Genomic DNA, 27,616 nt, shown 5'->3' on the forward strand with positions numbered 1-27,616 from the left:
ATTTTCCCCCACAAGGTTACCATGTTTTAGTTTAAGAGTGATCAATTCTTTATCTGCTTTTGGTATCAGGGAAATTCTGGACTCATAGAATGGGTATGGTAGGTCTCCCTCCTCTTGTTTTGTTTCTTCCTGATTCAATCTTGAAGGATTTTATGTTTCTAGGAGTTTATCCATTTCTTCCAGATTGCCCAAAATGTTGGTGTATAATTGCTTGTAGTATTTTTCTACAATCCTTTGTATTTCTGTGGTACTGGTTGTTACTTTGCTTTCATTTTATTAATTTTTCTTTATGATTCTGGCTATAGGTTTATCAATTTTATTTTTCAAAGAACCAGGTATTAGTTTCACTGATCTTTTCTACTTTTTGTCTTTATTTATTTCTGCTCTGATCTTTATTATTTCCTTCCTTCTACTCAGTTTGGGCTTTTTGTTGTTCTGGTTTCTTCAGTGTAAGGTGAGATTGTTTATTTGACATTTCTCTTGTTTCTTGAGGGACACATACTGCTATGAATTTCCCTCTTAGAACTGCTTTTGCTGTGTCCTACAGATTTTGGTCGCTGTGTTTCTATTTTCATTTGGCGTTTCTTTTGATTTCCTCCTTGATTTCATTAACCCACTGATTATTTATTAACATACTGTATGTTCAGTACAAGCATACCTCGTTTTATTGCACTTCAGATGTATTTTTTACAAATTGAAGACAAGACCCTCTACCAGCAAAAAGGTTATTACCTGCTTTACTGTGATACTCATTTTATTGCTGTGGTGTGGAACTGAACCTGCAATATCTACAAGGTATGCCCGTATTCACAGACATAACACTGGCAGAGTAATACCAGTAATTCTTACCTTCCAAGGTTGTCATGAAAATTATATTTAAAAGTATGGTGGATAATCCCTTACCTGAAAGGCTTGGGGACAGATGATTTGAATTTAGAATTTTTCAGATTTTAGGCAACCCATATAATTATATAATAAACTCAATGGGGTCTGTGCAATACTATATAATCAAATCATTTCTCTAAATTTCTCAAACAAAACCAATTCATCTCTCTCAGAGAGATGAATCAACACTACAAACTCATACCAGTTCAGATCATATTTGGCCCAAATGAATTTGGGCCAAAACAATATCAACAAAAAAAATAAATAAAAATGAGAAGATGTCTATATAAATGAAGCCAGCAACTAGAACCTATGATGCAAATATAACTTCATGTTACCAGTTACTTAAAAAGTAAAGCCTGTTAATATTTATTTTAAAAACAGAAATAACATTAAAATAGGTTTTTGGAATATCAACATACAATAAAAAAGAGTGCGAGAACCCTCCCCCATCTCCAAATTTTAAAGAGCAGTTATCCAGCTATAGTCGACTTTCCTGAATTTTCTCAGTTCCTTTTCTTCACATTTTGACAACTGATGTATAATGTCCTCTCCCAAATCTGTGTTATTTGTAGTCTGAACCTTTTCAGTGAAATCATTTTCTTCATCGGAGTTGTCACTTTCTTTTTCTTCTTCCATATCCACATCATCAGGAATTTCTTCAGCACTTTTAACAGTAAGAGAATAAAATATAAACATACTATTTAAATATATATATTTCTAAAAATAACTTTCTAATTTAAGATATCCATATAGAAATATAATCATATAGACAAAGTAAATGAAAAATCTTGTTACTGTATGTAGTTAAAAATTATGGGCTATTATAAAAGAGGTGAATTTATAAAAGTAATTTTGAATTACATATCAAATCCTTAAAACCTAGACACAATTTCTTTTCTAACACTTATTTTCAATGCATTTTATTTACTTGACTTAATAATCCATGTCCTTTTAACTACATGTTAAATCTAAAATAAAGATAAATACAGTGGAAGAATATTCTAATAAAGGATAACAAAAACCACCATTACCCAAGACAGGATATCTAAACTTATTTTAAGAACTGCATTACCTCTTAGTCTCCTTAGACAGCAGCAATGAATTTATAAACATGGAGCACAGGAAAGAAGCAGATGGTAGTACATGGGCTGGAGTGTGAAGAAGCTAGAGTAAAAACAGAAAAACAGGGTTTCACCTAAAAAGATTAAATGCCAAAGCCGAACACCACAGGTTTTCCCCACAGAAAAACCTAACCAAAGAAAAATCAATTCCTACCTTCCTACATTTACATAAACAACCCCTTCCATCACCTAAAATAATGTGAAATCTTAAGTTTATGCTATTAATATTTGTATTAAGGCTGCAAAGTATACAAATAATCATTCAAGTTATTTGTTACAGACTGACTGTATAAAACGTCTAACTTAAGGCATTTTAGAGTGCATTTAATCTGTTCCACATTGTTTGCTTTAATAACTACTTACCTCATTAATGGCAGGTATGTTTTCCGTTAAGGGCAGCTGTACCAGTTCATTCTCCAAAGCTTCATTTAATTTTTCATCCTGTTGTTGCCTGTGCTTTCCCAATATGAAGTAAAATGGGGTTGTTGGAAGACTTTCTTCTGCTAGTAGCTGTAAGGATTTAAGACAAAGGGAAATTACTTCAAAAAAAAAAAAAAGCTGCCTTGGACTCAGTAATAAGTACTATAGAGCCATAAACGGTCAGGGACGGAAGAACTTTAGAACTTCCTAGTATGTCTTTCATTTTATAGGTAAAGCAACTAAGGCCCAGCAGCCCAATTACTATGCGAAAAGCTAACAGTAGACACTTAGATGACAGAACAAAACACTCACTGCTTTTCCCCAAATCCTACAAAAATGACAGCAAAGCGCTTTTCAGAAGGGCATAGACCCAGTGAACAGGTGAAATGGTAACATGTTACAAGCAGGACAGCAGGTTGAAGGGTGGTAAGTAACTTACTAGACCTGAGAAAGCAAAGCTCTAAGCTGGCTATGGGGAGAGCCAAGAAGCACCTTGACTTATACGGCAGAATTCTGTAAATGCTGAGGAATTGGTACTAATAGATATAGTACCTCTGTAAAGGGCTAAAAAACCCCCCAGGTAGTCTGGCTATAAGGCTATTTAGGAAGCACTTAGATTCACAGCTCTCCTCAGCCTCAGCAGAGGACTGGAAGTATATTCTTTGAAGGCTGAAACAAAGGTATGTCTTTAGACTGGACTGCTTGGTGGCGGTGGGGGTAGTGTCTTCACAGCTGGAGGCAGTTGCACATTGTAGAGGGTGCTTCTCAGAACACTGGCAGCCAGGCTGACATCCTTCACGTAAGAACTTAGAAGTTTATCTAGGCAATCTGACCAGCCTAAGAGTAAAAGACCTAAAAACAATGACACTGGAGATTTTCTCAAAATACCTTAGCAGAGGCCAGAGACTAAGTTTCACTTAGGCAGAGAACTTCCAAACGGCTGTTATGCTCATGCTCCCTTAAATAAAAGCAGACAGCCAAGGATCATGAGAGCCTGAGGAAAACCTAGCAAAACGAACATAGTCCAAAATAGAAAAAACAAAAAACAACAACGTGCTGGAATGAACTATGCAAGAGAAAAAGAGAAAGAAAGTACATTAGATAATGAAAAGGAGGAAATCTCCCAGAAAACAGAAAAAAAAGCCAAAAAAACAAACAGGAGAAAAAAATAAGAATATTTGAGTACCTAGTCTAGAAGGTCCAACACTAAATAAGAGGAGCTCTAGAAAAGAGAAAATGAAGGCAAAGAAGTAATTAATTTTTCCTTTGTTCTCTAAAACCCTTCAAGAGGCTCCACATTTCCTGAGGAAAAGCCAGTCTCTTCATTAGGCTGACTTTCACTACCCTATTTGAAATGGAAGTAAGTACTCCATTCTCCCTTTTCCTTATTCCAACCCTCATAATTCTTATCACTTGAAATACTACATATTAACTTATTTCATGCTTCTATTTATTGTATCTTCCTGTTATACTGTAAAGACCGTAAGTTTAGAGACTTGCTTGCTGACATAACTCAAACATCTAGACACAGCAGATGATCAACAAAAAGTTGCTGAATGAATTCAATGAGTAAAGAATCAAGAACAAGAATAGTACTGGGCTTCTAGTAACAGTGGAAACTATAACATAAAAGGAACATACCTTCAAAGTTCTAAGAGAAAATGGTTTCAACCTAGAACTCTATATCCAACCAATCAGGCAGGAGAAAAGAAAAACTTTTTCAAATTTGGAAGGTCTTACATTTACCTCTCCTGTCCCAATAGAATGTGCTTCACCAAAGCAAGGGCATGACTAAAGGGAGAAACTAGGGGTTCTATTACAGTAGAGGTGAAACAAACCTCCTCAATGATGATGAATGCAGACTCAAGATTACTGTGCACCAGGTTTATAGGGCAATTAGTCCAGACTGAAGGTCAGAAGACTCTTAAAAATATTTCTTCAAGACTTGAAAGAGTACCTAATGTGTCTGAAAATAATGAGAAGACTTGCACAACTAGAATAGAGTCTGGGACGAATTAGGTGAGAAGTAAATAGAAACTAAGCAAATAAAGGAATCAGACAATTACTAACTCTAGAGAAAAAACTTGGTCACAAAGGTAAAAACAATCTGTGTATTACTACATGGCTGGCCTATGAATTGTGTTTACTTGGTTATAATGATGAATACGGACTTGACCAATTTTAAGATTTATCTGTATTGGGAAACTGGGAGGAAGGAAAGGTGTGTGTGCATGTGTGTTGAGAGAGGTACAGGTTTGGGGAGTGGTGGTATGAAAAAGAGCTATAAACTTCAATTTCAATAGATCAAAGTCAACAGATAATACCTAAATCTGAAAAATCCAGAATTACCAATGTTTCTCAAAAAAATCCAGAAAACATGTTTCTCAAAGATATGGAGCTAATCTCGGTAATGGCAGTGGTGTTGAAAAGGTTTTTTCTGCAAAGTCTAATAGAACTACTTGACGGTTTAAATCACAAGCATATATTACAGATATTACAAACTAAAACCGTATTTTCAAAGAACAATATAACTTCAAAAGAGGCAAGTTTATAAGTATGGTTTCTAATTCCATTTTAGGGTCAGGTAAAACATTTTTTTCTCACAGCTCAGTTCTAAAAGATAACCTTATCTTTGTAGGGAAGCAATGCAGTCTGTACCAAGAGTGGCTAAAACATACCTGCTTGCTTGTTGGTGTGAGTTTCTCTTCTGGAGACTTCGTGCTGAATGTCAATAAACTCTGAAAAGAGAGATCAATTAATGACGCAAAAGATAAATTGTAGAGTGCAAATCTAAGATGTTAACACTAGAAAATGAGGTCAGCCTTTTGTTTTGATATATAAACATCTACTTAAAGAGCCTTAAAGGTGTAATTAAAGTGGTGCTCATGCCCAGCCAGAGTGGCTCAGTGGTTGAGCGTCAACCTATGAACCAGGAGGAGGTCGGGGTTCCAGTCAGAGCACATGCCTGGGTTTCGGGCTCAATCCCCAGTAGGGGGTGTGCAGGAAGGAGGCAGCTCATGAATGACATTCTCTCTCATCACTGTTTCTCTCTCTCTCCCTCTCCCTTCCTCTCTGAAATCAATAAAAAACATATTTAAACTGATGCTCATACACATACACACACACACTAGTAATACTGCTGTACTGAACACATTAGACAATTTATTTTGGAAAGTAATCCTTTAGTAAAACTATTTCACCTGTCATGGGCTGACTATTACTCTCAAATATCAAAGCAACTCACAATTACATATACAAAGTGATTGCTTTCTTTGAGGAAGGATGGTTACCTGTGATTTTGTTAGGAAGTAAAACTGTGATCTGTTCAGCCACTGGTGAGCTTCTGAGGTGAATGATTCAGGGACATCTCGTGGAACAAACACTCCCCACTTGACTTCCTCTCTACAGATATTCTTTTGAATATACAATGGCCTTGGCTCACTAGGTTTAAATACAAACACTAGAGGGAAAAAACAGACAGACAATAACATTTTGCATGCAACAGTGAGTTCTAGCCTCAGACTGGCAGACCACACTAATCCCACTGAGTAAATAAGCCAGGTCATGATTATTTTAGGCTCTGATTCAACAAATACCTAACTAGGTGCCTACTATGTGCCAAGCAGGTTGGGAATGAGGACCACGAAGATGAAAAAGAGAAGGAACCCCGTCTCTAGAGAGTAGAGCCTAATGCAGAGGACAGACACCAAAATATCAACGTGGTGTTTTGTCTAAGTACTAGTACAGAGATATGTAGAAAATGCTTCAAGATCATAGAGAAGGAATAATTAAAGCTTCTCAGGGAAATTAGGAATGCTTCAGAGAGGGGAAATCTCTTAGATTTTGAAGAATGAGTCAGAAATGGGATGTTGAAAAATAAGGAATATACTGAAGCTCTCCTAGAACCAAGAGCAAATGCCTAAATAACTAGGTGTGGGGAAAAGAACTCAAGAAAGAAAGGGCAGTGCCTCAGGCAAAGCGGCTTCAAACATCTGATCTGAAGGCAAGTTTGACGGAAATTATATTAAAAGAAAACTTAGGTTACAGATCTCTTACTATCAAAGTATGGTCTGTACTTACAGTCTGAACCCACCGAAGACCGCGAAACTGCAGCAACATTCTCTGAATTAGGATCAGGCTCCATCACTGTAATATTTAATTTTGTACTCCATTCCACTAGGGAAAAAGAAAAAGCTATTCAACCAAAAGCTTTTTCAAAGCCTGTAATTTAAAGTAGGTAATCTTAATCTTTACTGGGACAATCAATTCTACCGTCCTTAGGAAGAGGGGTTTTACACTTCCAAATATACAAGCAGACACAGAAATTATCTGTGGGGGGCTGCACTAAAGAGAGGGCAGGAAGCAGAAGAACCAAGTATTCCTTCCACACAACTATGGAATTGGTATCATTTCGTACAACTACTGTCAGGTGCTTTGCTGCTGCTACTAAACATGAGCAAAATGTTAGCAGAGTCACTGTGGAAAATATGTCATCACATACATTAATTACTACACAACCACCATGCATTCCAAACGTGTTCAAATGAGTAAAATGCCACTAAGTCCACATTTGTTTGGAGGGTTGAGGCAGGCTACGTTCAGATTTAAAGCTGTCAGGTCAGGGATACTGCAAGTTAATATGCACTATGAATTAGCGAAATGTTTCTCAAATTGATAGAATGGAGACTATGGAGGGCAGCAGAGTGTCACACACAATGAAGACACTGGAAAAGGGTGAGGATAATGAAGTCTATTTACTGACAATAAGGCTGTTTATAAATAAGCCAAGTCTACTGCAGGCCTAGTTTTCCAAATTCTAGTGGTATAATGTACCATTTAAAAAATTTTATACTCTCTAGGTAGAGACATGAAGATATATAATCCAGAAGTCCTAAAATGCCAAAGTTTAATGGCCACTTCCTACTTGCTTTGCCAAGTCACTTTATAGTAAAAAATACCTTACATGCACAACTAAGCAGATTCCAGCAGCAAAGAATTCCATTTTCAGTTGCACCAAGAAGATACTTTGAACAAGTCAGTCTCCCAAAGCAAAGGTGCCTAGATTAAAAACACAGGGAAGTTAAGTCAGTTCCACCATACTTTGTTACAAAGAATTGCAGACTTCCCACAGTACTAGTTTCATGCAAAGCTGAGTTTTAGAGAGACACATGCTTTTGTTCATAATTATCCTGCAGAAAAAGGGACTTAGTACAAAAGGAAAGGTTTATTTATACTGTTTCTTTAGAAAAACAGGTTTGATGACCAATTCTTTTCTCCAATATACTGCGTAGGTATAATAACAAAGACATACAGAAAGTGTATGCAAATTGTACATAGTTATTTTACAAAACCCCCTTTTTATGCTCATTTACATAAGAGTTTGCAATATGAATTCTAAAGAAAGTTTTTACAAAGTAAATTCAGAATCAGACATGTTGGGAATTAGGACCAATTTCATTAGCTGTCTGCCATTCTGTCCTCAAAAGCTGTCACATGAAGTAAAATGGAAGATCCTGCTGAGATAAGCATTGTTTGGATCCACTGAGGCTTAAGAATAGCTTCTATTATTATGCAGCACAACCATGAAAAGTATTATAAAGTTTTACAAAGAAAAACAATCAGTAGGCCTAGAATTAAATGTTATTTCAGAAATGGGTAAATCATAGCACATGGTTCATATGCAAAGAATTTTTAGCTTCCCATCAATCTGGTTAGCTGCTGGCCCCACTGACCCAAGTCTACCTTTAGAGAGAGCATAAATTATTACTAAAGTTTATGTAGAAAGACATGTTTAAATTTAAGACAAAATAGTACTTCAAATTCCCTAAAGTATTCACTTACCTTATATTCCCAGCTCGTTGACAAAATGTACATTTAAGTTCCCATGTCTCTGAATCCCATATTGTAATAATTTCCTCAAAACTAACTGCTAGTAAAGAGCCATCTTCAGAGAAACAACAGTTGGTTGCTTGGTATTTGTGATAACTACCCACAAAGTCACAGGTCCAGCCAACAGCTTTTTCTGTGGAAATATAGACCATAGAGTTCAGAAATGGTATAAATGCTAGAGAACATCTTCGGTAAGTTGTAAGCAGTAAGAATTAAGAAACAAACAAACACAACAGAAAACCTGCTCCCCCAAACTTTAGTTTGAAGTGCTACAAAGCACTGACTGATTTGAAATTTATGCCCTCTCATGGAGACCTTGACCTCCCTCTAGTGGAGTATTGAAAAGACTAAACATAAAAGCCCTTTTTACTGCACCCTGGCAAACTGGAATAATCAGCACATGATTAATCAAGTATGTCATTAAAAAAAAGCATAGATTCAGAGAAAAGGCATGCAATAATATAGTATCTTAAATCTTTTAAAATTAGGCAATATCCTACAGAATTAAACAAGGTAGAAAATGCCCTCCCAGAATGGATACAATTCATGAGATAATGTATCAATTCTTAAAAATGTGTGCCCTTTAGATATACTCTAATTAACTTACTGTATATATCAGAATCATCTGTTAATATCCACACTTTGAAGTGACCATCTTTACTAGCTGTAACCAAGGTGGGGTTTTCAGATCTTTCTGCATTACAGAAACAGAGAGCTGTGATGTGGTCTTCATGTGGCATGTTAACCTTTGTATTAAGAACAAACCTAGTAGGAAGGAAACCACCAATTTATTCTTCCAGGACAATATGATACACTGTCACATAAAAATTTCTTACATATTGTACACTTTACAATAGCATCTCTAAGAAGGGGCAATGGGTACATTAGCATCTAGAATGACAAACAGTTGAGTGCTGTCTCTAACGACTCTGTGTCAGAGTCCCAACACATTTCTCTGTCCTTGTGTAAGTTACATAATATAGAGATGATTATGTATAATGTCGACTTAATGGTACAAAATGAGTATAAAATAGGGGTCATAAAAAAAAGTACCTGAAAGCTTATTGTACTCAACTCTACAGAAAAATTGTACAGAACATAAATGCCTCACTATCTGCTTTTGAAAATAAACAAAGAGTGGAATGACTATAAAAGATCCTACTGTGGTAAGAAAATACAAAGAAAACCATCTATTAAAACTGCACCAGTCAATATTTAATATTTATAATCACCCAAACTACCTTTCAAAGCCTGTTTCCAGTCACGACTATGAATGAAAGATAAACTATGCTAGCACTGTGTTCTCTGGAGAACATCAGGGCAAAATAGTGTTGCAGTTTTTAAAAAGTTCAGGTTAGCCCGGCCGGGCGTGGCTCAGCGGTTGAGTGTTGACCTTGGATCTCGGCGATCGGGGTTCGATTCCCGGTCAGGGCACATGCCCGGGTTGTGGGCTTGATCAATGACTCTCTCATCATTGATGTTTCTGTCTCTCTCTCTCCCTCTCCTTTCCTCTCTCTGAAATCAATAAAGATACATTAAAAAAAAAAAAAAAAAAAAAAGTTCAGGTTATAAGAGGGCTAACTACGGACAACCAATTAATCACTCTGGGCCTGTTTTCTCACCTGTGAAATATGGACACCAGGCTTATCTTAGTGTTCTTGTGAAGACTAGTAAGACAATGGTACAAAGGCACGAAGCCTAGTTCTTAACACATAGCAAGGACTTGATAAATGGCCATTATAGCCACGGTATGAGAAACTGGTGGGCTCCTTATCTAATCAAAACACACATACGCTACAACTCTGCGTCTATCACTACTATTTTTCCAAAGAAGGTAATATAATGTTAATAAGAGAGCAAAGGAACTAAGACATTTAGATTCTAATCCTGGATTTGCCTGGAATTAGGTATATGTCCTTGGGGGTGTCACTTTCCCATGTTTTCTCATTTATGCAATGAGATGACATTATGGCTTGGAGGACACCTGTGCTTTCTCAGAGCAGAAAGCTTAATGGCTTTACTGGAAGAATAATACCTCCTTTGTTACTCAATCTAAACTTATCAAAATAAAACATCTTAAAGACCAAGAACTGAAACCATAAAATAGAAAGTAACATATTTTCTACATTGAAATTATATGGCTACATAAGTAGTATTACCCTTGTGTTTTCTTATTATATGTCCACAGTTTCATTTGCAATTCAAGCTCATTTTCCTTTTCTTGCCGTTGTTCCACTGTTGCAAGCCAGTTACCAAAGCAGCCAAATGCAGCCTTTGTCAGTTCAATTTGGATCAGACCATAATCATTGATATATTCTTGCTGCACAATATCTAACTGATGGGTTAAAAAAAAGCCAAAATGCTTATTAATGTAAATACATATATGTTAAAGCATTCAAGGAATGGTAATTAACCACATGACACATAACTTCTAAAATCTATAGTAACAGACTTTTAGAAAAAGGGAAAAATAAACTGTTAGGCATGGACAGCAAATTTGCCATTAAAAAACTGCAGTGCATTCTACAGTACCAATTCAGCGGTGATTATTCTTCAATGTCCTTGAATATCAGTGATAACTATGACCCATTTATATGATACAACAGGACCTTTAGCTTACAGTAATACTTTTCACTTGTTTCTAAGAACAAATAGATTTACATAAAACCTCAAGAGTTAATGCCACATCACTAGAAACATGAGCAAAAATAAAACCTTTAATTTTTAAGCAGTGAAAAAAGATAGAAATACTGTTAGCAGGCCAGCATTTTAGTCATGGTTGTTTCTTTTATCCCATTTCCTTGTCTATTTATTAAGCATGTATTAAGTGTCTCCTATTTCCAGGCATTGTAGTAGAAATGTGCAAAGATCAATAGTTTCCTTTCTTTGAGGGATTTAAAGCATTCAAGAGAAAGAGGTAAAGTGTTACAGCTCCTATGATAGAAATCTGTAAAGGGTACTGTGGGGAACAAAGGAAAAAGTGGGAAGTCTGGGTTGCATTTAGTTATAGGAAGCATTCCCCCTTCTTGTGCACATGACACTGTTTCACCACAAAGCAGAGGCCTATTTGTATTGTCAAGCTACATGCTCTCATTTCAGATCCTTATGACTCTAAGGCACAGGTGTGTGTGACAGCTAATTAGAGTGTAGTCTGAAAAAAATAAAATAGAGAGAGGCTGCACAAGAGTGCCAACTGGCTTACATATATACTTAATCTGCAACCATGGCTATGAGAATCATGCTGTAAATAACTGACAGTACTGACTGTGCTCAAGTACACAGGCACAGGACCTTGTTTTAGAAGCTACTAAATAAGTTACAAACCCTGTTGGTGCTGTAAAGAGTTTTCATTAGTTTTAAGGCTAGTTATTGGATCAGAATCTTACATTGTATAATTGCTTATCACTTTGGAGAGAATAAAACTGCAAGTGGCCAGGTTTTCCGTTCAAAACCAAAGCTTTAGTTCTTGGATCAATCATCAAACCAGTCAAGATACTGCTGTCTGCAAAAAAGTGTCATATAACAGGAGAAATCAGACAAATATCCACTTTTAAAATGTACACAATTCCAAATCCACTGTGTGCTGCAGTACCTTTCACTAGGCCTTGAATTACTGCGGATGCCTCAAGGTTTCGGTGAATGACTATTATCTCTGTGGGTAAAAAAATATTTAAATAGGTCAGAATTTAAAGTTAGAAAAAATTAATTGAATTTATATTTTTCTGAAATATATCAGAATAGAAAACAATTGAGTATGTTCAATTTAGCTGGAGTGCTACTACAAAATCATGTGATTTAACTGGATGGAGAGCTTTTCTGTTAGAGACTCTAAGTTTTATCAGTTGTGCCTATGAATACATTTTAGGTGTTAATTCAGAAACTTATATACTTTGAAAGAGACAACTTACTTTGAAATGAGTCACTGAACTAATGAACGAACTGCTCACAGTTATGTTCTGTTTTGAAGGGAAAGGGGGCAACAGGCTATGGGATCTACGTCTAGGCTGAGTGGTAACAGGATGAGTAAAAGTTTTAGAGGAACACAGGCTGCCTCCATTTCTGTGAGAAGAGAACTCCTACATTGACTTACTGGCTATCTCAAAGGAGAATCTCAGTGTTCTTTCAAAAATGCCATTATATCTATGAAAGCACAAATGCCCACTTCAAAACCCTTCTTTTACTACCCCATATCACTCATTCCACATGAAAAGGTTCTTAAATATAAGTGGCACAACAAAAAACAAATATACTTAGCCCTACATTTTCATAACAATTCTGAAACTACTGGATTCTGGTGGCATCTTGGGGCATAAAGGGGTGATAAAAAGATGAGGAATGAAAGAAGAAAATGCTCATTAAATCCAATGCTACTCTTAATCAGTTTGAGGTTTTCCATTCCTTACAGATGCTAGGTAATTAAGCCATTACACAAGTTGTATTTCCTCACAATAATGAATTTAGACTTACTATTATCAGAGTGAGAAGTACAGAACAGATCCCCTGCTGGAGAGACTGCGATATGTTCAATAGTAGCTCCTAAACGGGGTAGGAACTCTTTGCTCTTCTCTGTTGCATCACGCCACTCAACGAGGACAGATTCTCGACCGCCACTCAGCAGACTGGTGCCTTCTCACCCAGCCACAAAATGAAAAGGACAGTGTTTTGGGAGAAAAAAAAGAAAAATATATTCAGCTTTTTACTTTTTCTGACCATGTTAGAGAAATGCAAACAAGTACATTCATATCTTTTAATATACTCTTGAGACAAAAGATTTAAAAATCACTGATTCAGGGATTTTCCTTTCTAGAAATATCTGACTAGTTTGCTGCTGATCAACTCTTCCCTGATGAAAAGAAAAACTGAATGAAACAAACATCCTCTAAGCCCAGATGGCTTCGCTGGTGAGTTTTTCCAAATATTTACGGAAAAAATAAACCAATTTTCACTCTTTCAGGAAACAAAAAGAAGAGAACACTTTCCAATTTATTTCACAAGACCAGCATAATCCTATACCAAAACAAGTACATCATAAAAAAATTCCAAGCCAATTTCATGACAGAGGAAAATTCCCAAACAAAACATGATTAGCGAGCTGAATCCAGTCATATATTAAAAGGTAAGCTGTTGCAGAGGAATGAGATTGTTTTAACATCTGAAAAATAAATCAATGCAATAATTCCACATACAGAATAAAGGGGAAAATCATGAGTATCTTAATAGATACAGAATAATGACGAAATGATAGAATTCTACACTCATGATAAAAAAACTCAGCAACCTTAGGAACTGATGGGACCTTTATATTTTCATCAAGAATACCTAGAGAAAATCTATAGCAAACATCATTTTAGGGGATAAAATACTGAAAACTTTCCCCTTGTGAGTGGGAACATTATTGCCACTTTTATTCAACATTATCTGGAGGTGCTAAGATAAGAAAGGCTTAAGGATGAGAAAAAGCAACGATTACTTCAGTGTTCACACACAGCATGTCTGGGGTCAAAGCACAGTCAAACAGTTTATACTATTTCTGTTTGCCTCAATTTTTCTCAAAACAAACAATTTCTCAAAACAACCATAGTTTCTCAAAACAACACAAAACACGTGTTCTTTTTACACAGACAACTAATTTCTTTCCTATTCTATTAACTCTCTTATACCTACACAGGGTCAATACTGACATTCCACTGACAACCATGTACTATGTGTAACCATTACTTCTTGCTTATAAATATTCACACAACTTAAAATATAAAATCAAGAATTCAACTCTCTGATAGCCAAGATTATCTTGCAGTACTCCTCCTATACCAGGGCCCTGGCTCAGGGTAGAAGCATTTTGTATTCTTTCTTTTCCTTTCTTTGAGTGCCAAATAATCTATTTCTTCTCCAAACCCCACCTAAAAAGGCCAATTCTGAGTATCTTGGGGCTCAAGGGTAACTAAGGCCTCCACAGAAAGCTGTGACGGCTAACTAGTATGAGAGGAGATGGATAAGGGCAACCAAATAGAGAAAAGTCAGTGACAATAACTATCAATTGGTCTTGGTCCTGACTTGGGCAGGGTCACAGCAGAGAAGCTGAGGAGGAAGGGCAGAAGAAACGACCTTAAGTTAGGAAAGACACTGCTTGGAACATCATGTATAAATGTACATACACATGCCACACACACACTCACATGTATTTCTGGGGGGACAAGGGGAAGAGAGGGGGGAAGATAAGAGTAGCCCACATCTTTTATTTGTAGGGTTAATATCCTTTTCTTTCTTTTTATTCTAAGTTCCCACACACCACAACTGTCCTACTCTGTACTGCTGTACTACTCTAGGTGTGGGAGGTTGGGTTCTACCTCCAAATACCAGACACTGTTCCCTAAACCCAAAGAATAAATAGGCTGAAGATGCTTCCTACTTCCTGGGGCTCCAGTAAGTTAAACCCAAGTAATCCTGTAATGATCCAGGACACACACAGACTGGTCCTGGCAGTCAGTCTCTAGGAACATCTGGAGAAAGAAAAATCACTTTCTGTAGGCACATAATCTACTCTAGCATCTAGCTCTTTTTTTACAGGACCAGTCAAAAGAATGCTGATCTTTCACCACATAGGTGTGAGGGTGCTAAAAGTAACCAAAGACACAATGTACTTCTCCAAACTTCTACTGAAGATCATCCAGTTTTCAAGGAGATATTTTTACTACTATAGCCACACACTCATGCAACTTAAAGAAAGCTCTGAATTAATTTAAAATAGTGGATATGAATGAGGCACTCTAACAGTTAAAACAAGCCTTTGAATTAGATCTATGTCCAAATCCAATTTACTAGCCATGTTACCTTAGGCAAGTTAGTTCTCAACTATAAATCTCACTTCCTTCATCTGTGAAGTAAGAATAATAATAACCTGTTTCATAGGGTCAAGGATTAAATGAAGTAATGGACTTAAAGTACTAGTCATCTGCTTTTGATAAACTGTAGCTACACTTACGGACAATGAGCACCAAGCTATGTAGACATACATTAAACGAAACAGGTGACAAAATTTAAACAGGTTCTTTATGTTAATAACAGAGACTTTACCAGAGTTGTATACCTTGATACTGTGAAGGGTTTGAAAGTTAAAGTTTATGGTATTGTGTCGAGCAACGCCCAAAACACAAGTGTGATAAACAGGTATTTACAATTCATTTGGCTCATGCAATTCTAAATATTTCAAATTATAAGTACAGTTAATTAAAATACTTGATTTACATGCTTCAAAAGTTCACTGATTATTAAACTTGCAATTACCTGTCACTGAAAAAGCCAAATCCATAACCATATCATGGTGCCAATGTAGACATGTGTATGTGTATTTCTTTTCATCATCAAAATTCCTCCTATTGGAGAAAACCAAAATTTTTAATTTCACCAAAGGCATGAATTAGAAAAATAATGGCATACCAAATATAATGAACATAATATATGCCCAAAATAAGAAACAGTGGTATCAAGCTTATGGATTTTAATGTCCAAAAAGTACATTCAGTACATTTTCTATTTCTAACTGGAGTCACTTCTATAAACAACAGGCCATCCTGGTGTCCTACTATTTAGATATTCCCTACTGTCACTCTTCCTTTTTTACTTAAAGGCTGACAAAAAGTTCTCTTCCACACAATGACTATAAGCAAAATGGAAATTTCCACTCCCCCTGAAATAGTAAGTCTATGCAATGAAGAACACAGAAATACAAGAAAGGAAGGATGTCAGTCAAGCCTCATCTCTAATGCCAGCAGTGGCTTTTCAGTGCTATCCTTTATCCTGGCCCCAGAGACAGCCTTGCTCTGCAGCAGTAATATAAAATAATACAGAAACCATCACCGTGCTCTTCATGAGTTAACTGACCAAAGACGAATTTTGCCATCCTTGTGACCAGTTGCTATGCAATCTTCCTTTGGGTGACATGCTATACATGTAAAATTGTTCTTAGCATGTTTCCTATTTCTTGATGATGACAAAGTAAACCTAAAAGAAAACAAATTTTCTTGATTATTAGTCTTTTGCTAAGAAGTGATGTAGTTAGGTAAAAGGGATTTCTCACCCTTATCAATCAAGACAGGAGAGCTCTAAGAATTCACTGAATATAAATGCAGGATTTTAAAAAAAACCTATGATGAAGAATTAAGAATTTTGTTTTGTAAACATTTATTAATATACAATGTATAGTTAATGTAACTTTCTACCATAACAACTTGTTTACAGAGGCCACTGACATTGAAATAAAGAAAAACAAATGCTAATACTGACATGGTAAAAGGGAAGAGGGGAGTGTCATCTGAAGGGTGACTATTCATGCTTAGCACTAGTCTCTTTTAAAAACAATTTTATTTTACTGATTTTAAAGAGAGAGAAGGGAGAGATGGGGAGAAAGAAACATTGATTTGTTGTTTCACTTATTCACACATTCACTGGTTGATCCTTGTGCCCTGACCAGGGATCAAACCTGCAACCTTGGTGTATCAGGACAATGCTCTAACCAACTGAGCTACCAGGCCAGGGCAGCACTAGTCTCCTTAAATATGTTATCTCATTCATCTTTACAACTCGATTAGGAAGATATTATCCCCATTAAAAATATCTTAATTTGAGATACAGCAAAATTCATATGGACTAATTTTGACTCATTTTAAACCCAGGTATCCCAAAGCCTATATTCACTCCTACAGCTGTAATATGGCAATGAAGACTATTTTGGGAAGCCTTTTCAAACCAAATCCAATTCTGACACAAATATGCACACTAGAATATTGGTGTATAAGGGGTTTTGGCTAGAAGCAGCTCCCCAGCATTTTGAGACTAAGGATCACTCAACCCCACCCATTGTGGGTTAAAAACTGGAATCTAAAAAATTAAACAAACAAAACAGGAACAAACTCATAGGTACAGAGAACAAACTGATGGTTGCCAGGTGGGAGGAGGGTTAGTAGGCTGAGGCTGGGTGAAAAAGGTAAAGGGATTAAAAAGTACAAATTGGTAGTTATAAAACAGTCTTGGGGATGTAAAACACAGTACAGGGAATACAGTCAATAATATTGTAATAACTATGTATGGTGTCAGGTGGGTACTAGATTTATCAGGGGTGGGTATTAGACTTCAGAAGTTACATAAATGTCTAACCACTATGCAGAACACCTGAAACTAATATATGTCAACTGTAATTAAAAAATAAGAACAATTTTAAAAAACTGTGGCAGATAGTACCATTTGTCTTACAAGGCCATGTCATAGATCAAATAAAATGTAAGCCAAAGTCTGCATAAGCCATAAAGTACAAAATATAGTATTGTAATTAATAGTTAAATGTGTTAGTAGGTATCAGGCAAAAAACCAACAAAAACAAAAACCCCATAAAAATAAACAAAACAGAAAAAAACCCTCCAGACCAAATCAACCTCTATATCTTGTGGTTTCACAATCATCTGTAACATGAAACTAGTAACAGCTTTAGATCCCAAGTATGAGAATGAAATAAAAAACTCTCGAGTAAATAAAATAAACTACTAAAAAGGAATTCTTACCTTGATGTTTTTTTCTTTTTGAAAAAATAAACAGACAAGTAAAAGTCCCGCACTGCAGCAACATATTCTCCCTAGTATTTCAAAGAGAAGATAACATTCACAAAAACAGTCAACACTCTTGAAGAAATAGTCTCATCACAAAAATTAACATAGTAACAATAATTTTTTTGCACATTAACAGTATACTAATATAAAACAAAATATTATAGTTTAGCTATAAATAGGATAATTTTACTTTAAAAATAATCATAGAAAATTAAAAGAACGTAAGTCCTAAATCCTAAAATTAGGCTACCTAGCTGTAGGTATAAAAGGCAAGTAGTATATGATTTCACTTCTATGTGGGATCTAATGAACAAAACAAACTAATAAACAAAATAGAAAGAGGCTAACAGATACAGAGAACTGACAGCTGTCAGAGAAGAGGGGGTTTGGGGAGCTAGGTGAAAAGGTAAAAGGAATAAGCAAAATAATAAAAAACTCAGACACAGATAACAGTATGGCAATTACAAGAGGGAAAGGGGTGTAGGAGGGGGTAGGAGAGAGTAAAGGGGGGATAAATGGTGATGGAAGGAGACATGACTTGGGGTGGTGAATACACAATTCAATATACAGATGATGTATTATAGAATTGTACAACTGAAACCTATATAATTTTATTAACCAATGTCACCCTAATAAATTCAATACAAATGATTTAAATTTTTTCATTAAGGCATAATTTACATACAATAAAATGCAATGTTTCACATATGTGTTTATCCATGTTAGAACATTTTCTTCACCTCTGGAATGTCCCTTATTACTCTTTAAAGTTATTCCCCAATGCCCTTACCTTTGCCAGCAACTACTTATTTCTATAACCATTTCTCTGTTCTAGAACACCATACAAACAGAATGGTACAGTAAATATTTTTTTATGCCTGAACTCTTTGCTCAACATCACCTTTTATAGATTCACCCAGGCTCTTATATATACCATCAGTTCCTTTTTATTATAAAGCAGCATTCCAATGGATGAATATACTATATATATTTTCTTACTGATGAACATTTGGGTTATTTCCATTTTGGAGCTATGATGAATATTAATCATTCTTATACATGTCATTTTGTGGTCATATTCTCATTTCTCTACCAAGGAGTGGAACCGCTGGGCCACTGTAAAAGTATGTTTAACTTTGCTCCCTATCTTACCAGTACTCAGTATTGTCAATCTTTTAATTTTAGCTGTTTTAGTGAAGTGGTATCTCACTGTGATTTTACTTTACATTTAAATGATGACTATAGGGCTAAAGACAGATTTTCATAATCTTTCTTGAAAAGAGTTTTCTCTACTCTAAGAAATTAACCCTTTTCAGAACAAAGCCAAAATAATGCCATAAAACTTGAAGACTAAAGAAGCATGCCACCACAAAAACGTCTAGGGCCTTTTGGTGGTACTCAATTCTAATAAAGTGATTATTAATAGGTGATGGCTAAATAAATCATGGTATGACCATCACAGTCATTATTTCTGATGAATATTTACGCACATGCTGCAATGTTAAGTAAAAAAAAAGGATAAGAAGCTGTGAGATACTAATTCAGTTTGGGAAAAGTTATATATATGTTTGGGAAAAAGTCTAGAGATTCCTCATACATTATCACTGGTGAGATGTAATTTCTTCATTATTTTCCTATAATTTCCAAGTTTCCTACAATGGGCATAAATATAGAGAGGGAAGTAATATTTTCTAAAAACAGTCTAAAATGAGAAGATTTAAGTGGCTTTTACATGGGGCACACTAAGATACAGTGCAAATGCCAAAAACATTGATTATATTTTGGACAATTAGAGAGTTCGCAAGAGCAATAAAAGAGAATAGACAAAATTAGGATGGTCCTAAAAATCTATACCATAAATACATGCTAAAGCAATGAAACAGACTTCTTTGCTACTAACAAAAATATGTAGCTCAAGGCAACATTAAATCACTATGAAGTAAAATGCTGAAAGACTGCAGGAGAAATTTTATGTACAAAAAAAGAAAACCAACAAAAGAAATTCTACCTCATTTCCGAAGGCAATGCACTTGGGTGACTGGTCTATATAATCCAAAACAAGGGAGGGCTCCTCAGCTTCTACTTCCTGGCTTGACGATTTGGGCAGTTTCACTGAAACGAGCTGAAATACATCTAGCCAAAGGAAGCTATATTAATATAAAACTTCTCTAGAGAAAGTGAAGATGAACATTTATTCATATGAAACTCTTAACCAGTACTCTAGAATTCATTTGATGCCAAGATAATGATTCTAGGCCAACTTGAACAAAATGTATCTTAAAGTTGGATTCCTTTTGTGAATATACAAGTGTTAAATGGAAGTCAATTTCCACAGCTCATATACATACATGCTCTATATATGTAGAAATAGAAAACCACTCTACATTTCAAAGTACTAAGCTGAGCTTTAAAATGGAGACAGAATATGATATATTGGTGAACAGTCAAAAGCAAGAAACCATTCCAGTTTTTAGAAATGCTATGGGCTTGCCACACATTCATAGAATAAGTCTCCTTTTCTGTAATACTGACATGCTTCTTCTCTTTACATGCCATTTAAAAAATTCCTCCCTGAGGGGAAACAGCTGTATTTTACTACACTATCTCTTTACCCTCCCAGACTTTGTAATGAACGTAACATTCTGTAACAACTGGTCTACCATTTTCCTGTTTTCCAGCCAGCTTATTGTATGCTTTGAATTCTTTATTCTTCCAGCCTTCTCAGCCATCTCAAACTTTACATGCCCAAACCCTGAACTCTTGATTTTCCTTTCTAAAATTAGTTTTCCCTTACATGCCCGCTGCAGGAAATGGAACCACCATTTACCCAGTTGTTTAGACTAAATCCTTGAGTCCTCTTTGACTTCTCTATCATATCCCATATTAAACCATCAGCAAACCCTGTTTGGCTGTATCTTCAAAAGATATCCAGAATTCAATAATTTCTCACCACCTCTGCCACTACCACCTAGTCTAAAGCCACGATCGTGTTTCATATTGTGTTTGAAGCAATGACAGTTCTTCCTATTTCCAGCTTTGTTCCCCTTTAGTATTCTCAACACAGAGCCAGTGATATTATTACTAAGTCAGATCATATCATTCTGCTCAAAACTCTTCAATGGTTTTTTATCTACTCAGAGTAAAAGCTAGTCCTTCCAATGGCTACAAGGCTCTATATTATCTATTTTACCTTGGCTCACTCCAATCCAGCCTCCTGCTATGCCTCAAACATGCCAGAAATGCTATAGAATATGCTTCTCAAATATAGCTACACAGCTTAATCTCTTCCCAGGACCTTCACTGAGCACTGGGTCGAAATCTCGTGTATAACTTGGTTCTCCAAAAACTTAATGCACTACTGTTGACAGAAAGCCTTACTGGTAACATAAGCAATGAACATATTTTGTATGTTATATGTATTATATACTGTATTCTTACAATAAAGCTAGAGAAAAGGGAATGTTAAGAAAATCGTAAGAAACAGAAATACATTTATAGTATTTATTGAAAAAAATCTGTGCATAAGTGGACTCGCGCAGTTCAAACTCGTGTTGTTCATGGGTCAACCGTATATTTTGAGAATCCAATTACATGAAATCTTTTAAAGCCTGATTCATTTTTATGTAATAGATAGATTTACACATGCTGAGTGCTCATGATGTGCCAAAGTAATGGAGAGTGACATTAAACCCCACCAGGAACAGAATTCAGATTATAGCATGTAAGTTTCCATAGTTAACTTCAAAAGGCTAATGACCAAGATCTTTACTTTAGATCAGTAGTTTGCTACCTTGGCTTATACAACAAGTGTCTCAACTGGGAAATATTTAAGCAAACAAATAGGCTCCACCATAGAGAATCTTACATTTTAAGTTCCTTGGGATGATTCCAATGTGCAATCAATGTTAAGGATCAATGGCCTCACTGATACAGATAAAAAGTTGTTTCTGCTATTGGCAACTACTCTTCCAATTAAGGAATTATGGGGTGAGTATGAAGAGTGGTTACCAAATACGAGTGATGAGCAGAATCACCTGGGAGGTTACTGAAACTGCAGATTCCTAGACTAAATCTCAGATACAGTGGATCAATTGTCAGCCAGGGAGGATAGGAATCTGATTTTTTCATAAGCATGTGGATAGACATTAAGAACACACACACACACACACACATACATACATATATATATATATATATATATCCCAGAACATAAATATTGAAGAGTGTTATCTTTAAAGTAGTCATTTGGGAAGGCAACTTATTTTAGAATGTTGCCATTTCCAGAACATTTTGGAATATCCTTTAGAGATGGTTTATGAGCTACATAAGAAAAACTAAACTTACCATGTTTTGTTCTTTAATGTAATATTTTGATAGATAAAATATTATTCACTAACAGATTTGGCACCAAATGAATTTTAGCTAAAAAAAAAGTTTAGTTGTCACAGTTTAGACTATTCTCAGATTACTTAAAAGTCCATGATATATTAACAATTTACATGTTTGTTCCAGTCTTCCCCCACCCCAAGAAAAACCCAAACCCAAAATACAGAACCTGGAAAGGATTCACTTAGCTAATAAGTTGTGAGCCAATCTAGCTGACTTTCCAGTAACCACCTCAAAGCTGCTTTGTATTTTTACAATAGTTTACAAAACACGGTGCAGTGGTATTCTTGAATTTGAGAAACTGTAAAATGTGAAGAGCCACTGAAAGCTATATAAAACAAAGTAAATTAATTAAACTATACCTGGTTTTTCTTTATTTATTATAACAAAGACAGAATCCTCAATATGGATATGAGCAAAGAAGGCATGAAGTTTATGTCCAACTATGAAAGTCTGAAAGATAAAAAGCACCATATTATCGACTATCCTCCCCATCTACCTCTACCAGTCCGCCCCAAGACATAAGTTCCATAAAGGGCAAGGATTTTTATCTACTTTGTTCACTAGTGTATCTTCAACATTAGAAGAGTACCTGGCATACAGAAGATACTCAATACATATTTATTAAATAACCTTTCAAGTTAATACATACAGATCCAGCTATTATTTTTAATGGTTGTATGGTATTCTATTGAATGAATATCAAATTTTAACTGGCATTAAGCTTATGTTCAATTTTTTCCCCTACCATAAAGAATGCTTTAATGACTACATATACATGCCATTATTTCATCAAGAGATTCCTAAAGGTGAGATTGCTGGAGCAAAGACATTTTCAGTTTTATTCTAATTGTGTTCAAAGTATGTTTCTCTACATTTTTCCTATCACTAGATTTTCTTTCAGTCTTCAATTTGGCTAAACTATCGGGAAAAATGCTAGGTCATCTGTTTTAATTCACATTTCTTTATTTATTAATGAGGTTAAACATCTCTTTGTTTACTGGATAGCTCTTGCAAATATTATCTTCCAGTTTTATTGCTCATTTCTTGTTAGAAGTTTAAAATTTTTATATAGTCAAATTTGTCTTTTATGGTGTTTGAATTTCACGACTTCTTTAGAAATGCTATTGAAGGATTAGGCCTTACAGAAGGTATTAAATCTGTCATTAAATTATGTTGCTATGCCTTTTCCCATCATAAAAATGGAAGATTAATCCACATACCTTTATCAAAATGCCATCTAGATAGTCCCACAGTTTAATTGTGCCATCAAAGGAACAAGAATACAGCTAAAAGGGGAAAAACAGTTCAAAACTGATTAAAAAATAGAACTCCATTAAGATATCAAATGAATTAAATACTAATACTGAGGGCATTTTGTTTATTAATTTATTATTTGCCTTAGAAAAGTAGAGTCATTTGTTTATATTGATTTTGCAAAATTTATATTGTTTGTGACAATCTTATCACAGCTCTTTGGAGGAAGCAGATCCATCAATTTAAAGTTTTAATTAAAATGAGAGGGGAAAAGGTCAACCCTGTCTTCAAGAGGGAGACAGTAAGAATTGACATAAAAAGCACTTACAAGTTGTTGCTATTTTCCTTTTTTATTAGCAGAACTGCTTTCATCTTACATGGGTAATAAGGGAGTGCTTCCAAAATGATCTGACAATGTTCTGTTTTCAAAAAAAATTTTTGTGTGGGCTATAACCCTATTTTAATAATTAAAAAAAAAAGGTGAAGTTCTGGGCGGTGTGGCTCAGTTGGTTGGAGCATTGTCCTGTACACTGAAAGTTGGCAGGTTTGATTCCCAGTCAGGGCAAATACCTGGGTTGTGGGTTCAACCCCTGGTTGGGGCCCGTATGTTTCTCTCTCTCTCTCCCCCTTCCTCTCTGTAAAATCAATAAAAAGCATATCCTTAGGTGAGGGGAAAAAAAAGTTTAAAAATAAATAAATAAAAATAAGTGAAAAATATCCTGAATCAGAAAATCAACACAGTTCTTTCCTTGATCATAACCTGGACAGTTTCCAGTCAAATTCAATTCAAATTTCTTTGGTAACAATAAAGCCAATATTAAAAGATGCAATTATAAATTGTTTAACACCTGTAGATGATTGTTGGGGTTGAGCTGGATTCCCGTCACCAGATTTCTGTGTCCTTGCAATACGTGTACACATTCTTCTGTAGCTGTGCTATAAACTTTAACAAAGTCTCCAGAGACACAGAAGATATACCTAGAAATAAGAGATAAAAATAAGTTTCATACTCTACAGAAAATCAAAACTCCTTATTGTCCATGTTTCTTTCAAAACAGCTTAAAAACTGTATATTCAAATTTGTGTGCTTGTTTAAGTCTATGAGGGGACATCTAAGACCGATTAGTTCATTAAACTCGGAAAAGCATATTAATGAGGACAAAGTACTGCCTGTGACAGGTTCCATGGGCAGAGGCTTTATGGAACCACTAGCAGTGCTGATTTAATCAAGCTGTCTGTTCACTAATGGATGCAAACACTGCGCTATGCATTCACTTACTATTAGCTCTTACTCTTTAATGGTTCTGCTAACAGTAGCATGTCCCCATGTCCAACTTTCCATCGTTCACTGGGGATGCCAGCTTACAAACACTAAGTCAAAGGTTCTCTCTAATCAGTGAGGTCTTTTCTACAGCAAAGCACAAAGACATTACAACAGTCCTTTTCTTGTTAAGATGCTGGTTTTGCTTGTTGTCTTTCTGGATTTTGGCTTTCTTCCATATAGCAGAGGCTACTAAATTACTAAGAGTTGTGAAAGTTGGGATAATACTTGACTATTTTCATAATAGATATAACCATAGGACAAATCTCAGAAATGCAAATCTTCCAGTATCTATCAAATAAAAAAAAAAGTTTGCTCTGTGCCTGTTACATTTAACACTGCACATGTCTAACACAGTGTTTTTCCATACACTGTAGAAGGTACAAATCACAGAATCCTTTGTAATTCCAAAGTACCGTGTATGACTTGATCCTGGTATTTTCACATTGTGTTGAAATTACTTGTTTACATATATATATATATATATACACACACACATACATATATATATCTACCTCCCTTATCTGGCCATAAGATACTACAGGGCAGAGGTATTATTTACCTTTGTTTCCCAATGTCCAGTCGTTTGTTGAACAGAACTTGCCTGAATCTCAGATGTTTTATAAATTTTATAAATTAACTGGATAAAATAAACCAGTAAACAATTATTACAAAATAATAAAAGAGTAAATATTCTGATGCTGACTGGGATCACTACTATTTTATCAGTTTTAAGGCACTTGATTTTTCACATGTTCACCTCTCTCAAATCAGGTTGCATCTTATACATGCTGTAGCCAGGAGGCAGTCATACCACGGCTGTGCACAACTTTCTAAGATCAAGAAAGTATGAGCACCAAAGCGTTTAAGGTACATGGATCCCTGCTGGGTGGATCCTCCTCTCCATTCTCCCGAGTACCTTAGTTCAGTCTTACCATCTCCAGCCTGGACCACTCTTAAAAATTTCCCAGTCTCCGGGTGTAGCCCTTCAATTCATCTTTCATCCTTATATCAGACTAATTTTGCAAACCTGACCACATTACTTCCTTAAATAAAGATAAAATTAAATTTAAATCCTTCAATGTTTTCCCACTGCCTTCAGGATATGATCCAAACTCCTAACGCCCTTGGCGGTTTGACCCCAGTCTGACTGGAACTGCTACTTTTTCACCTGAACACTGTGTCAAGTGCTTCACAACTCCAACAACTTTCTCCCCCTCCTAAGACATGCCCCATTAGAATCAACAAACAGATCCTTTAGGGAGTGTTTCCTTGAGATGGCAGTGGGTACTGTTTGCCAAGAAAACTCCCCTAATTGACTCTCATATGCTTCCCAAAGGAAAGGACTTTCCTCTGTAATCCTAGGCGAGAATGGCTTTAACTATATGAATGCAAGCCTCCAAAGCAAACTCTCCATGCTCTTGCACACTCTGCTATCTACATACAACACTTTTCCCTTCTGACTACTCCTTTAAGATTCAGCTCAGGGGCCTTCCTAACACAATTCTTTATCTTCGCAGTCTGGATCAGTAGCAGTCCCACGGTGCTTCTACTGGATGGTGGGCTTAGCTCTACCATAGCATTTACCACATGGCATTATAAAAGACTTCCCCTAACAGACTGCCAGATCCCTGAGGGGAGGCATTATGTGTTTACTTATTATAAATAATAAGAGAAATACCGTACAGTAGCAAGAGTACATTTTTAAAAGTCAAATATAAATGGGTTTGAATGCCAGCTTTACCATGTACTGGCTGAATGATGGAGAATTTACTTAACCACCCTGAACCTCACTATTACCAACTGCAAAATGAGGATAACACTTTCTCATAGTGTTATCATGAAGATTAAATGAAATAATGCATGCAAATGCAAGCTTAGCCCATACAGCAAACACTCAGTAAGTGCTTTTGTAAGATACGGATAATACCTAAACCTTGCAGACAGGAATGTGTGTAAAGCACCCACTGACTCTGATACCACTTTTCACGCAAAGCTCCAGGTCTTTTTGGAATGTCTTTTGTAGGGGTAGGGGAGTGTGGAGAAAGACAAATCTTTAATAGTTCAGTAATTCCGAGTCACGATTCAGTCCCAGTCATCCGTGCCTGGACCATTTTCTAGCGGCCCCAACGCCGAGGCGATTCTAGACACGTGGGTCCGCCCCCTCGCGCCCCGCAACCCACCTGCGCAGGTAAACCGTCAGAGCAGGGGGAGGCGCCCTCAGCCCGCCGCGTCCCGGGGCCCAAGGGTGTCCCGCTCCTCTCACAGCACACAGGACCACCCCACCCGCGTGCCCTGGGGTCCGCCGCACGCGCCCCAACCTCGAGTCCCGACTTGCCGCTGGCGAGCCCGGACACCTGACGGCTGTTCCCCCGCCCCCGGGACGCACGCCCTCGGCCCGCGGACAACGCGCAGCGGCCCCGTACTTAGAATCCGCAGAGAACACGGCTCTTCTGAAATTCAACTCGCTGCCGCCACAGCGAACCACGCGGACACTCTCCTCCTCCTCCACCATCTTCGCGCCGACGCAGGAACTCCCGGTGGCGGCCCCGCCCCCGACTTCCCACACCGGGGCCGCGTGATAGGATGGTGCGCACTGCGGCCGCGCGCGGGCTCCGCTAGGCCTGCGTCTCTGTGGTAGGACACTGCGGCCGCGCGGGCTCCTCTAGGCCTGCGTCTCTGTGGTAGGACACAGCGCCGGTGCCGCCATCTTTGGTTTGGGCAACGTCAAGTCG

The 27,616-nt window shown here is 36.5% G+C and overlaps 1 protein-coding gene across 1 annotated transcript; it reads right to left on the reverse strand.

Moving 5' to 3' along the window:
• Nucleotides 1-1,230: 1,230 nt before the first annotated feature.
• On the reverse strand, nucleotides 1,231-27,511 carry WDR75 (WD repeat domain 75). Its single transcript, XM_081142808.1, has 21 exons — nucleotides 27,308-27,511; nucleotides 24,409-24,538; nucleotides 23,527-23,592; nucleotides 22,666-22,756; nucleotides 19,926-20,050; nucleotides 17,873-17,943; nucleotides 16,200-16,319; nucleotides 15,603-15,691; nucleotides 12,786-12,944; nucleotides 11,911-11,970; nucleotides 11,705-11,820; nucleotides 10,478-10,653; nucleotides 8,926-9,083; nucleotides 8,271-8,451; nucleotides 7,393-7,487; nucleotides 6,510-6,605; nucleotides 5,720-5,889; nucleotides 5,108-5,167; nucleotides 2,373-2,519; nucleotides 1,961-2,052; nucleotides 1,231-1,552 (listed from the first exon to the last, which is right to left on the reverse strand). Exons 1-21 carry the CDS (start codon nucleotides 27,394-27,396, stop codon nucleotides 1,348-1,350), a joined length of 2,496 nt encoding a protein of 831 aa, XP_080998934.1. The 5' UTR covers nucleotides 27,397-27,511; the 3' UTR covers nucleotides 1,231-1,347.
• Between the last annotated feature and the right edge of the window lie 105 nt (nucleotides 27,512-27,616).

The sequence above is a fragment of the Miniopterus schreibersii genome (genome assembly GCF_964146895.1).
Source record: "Miniopterus schreibersii genome assembly, chromosome: 7".
Classification (NCBI taxonomy): Eukaryota; Metazoa; Chordata; class Mammalia; order Chiroptera; family Miniopteridae; genus Miniopterus; species Miniopterus schreibersii.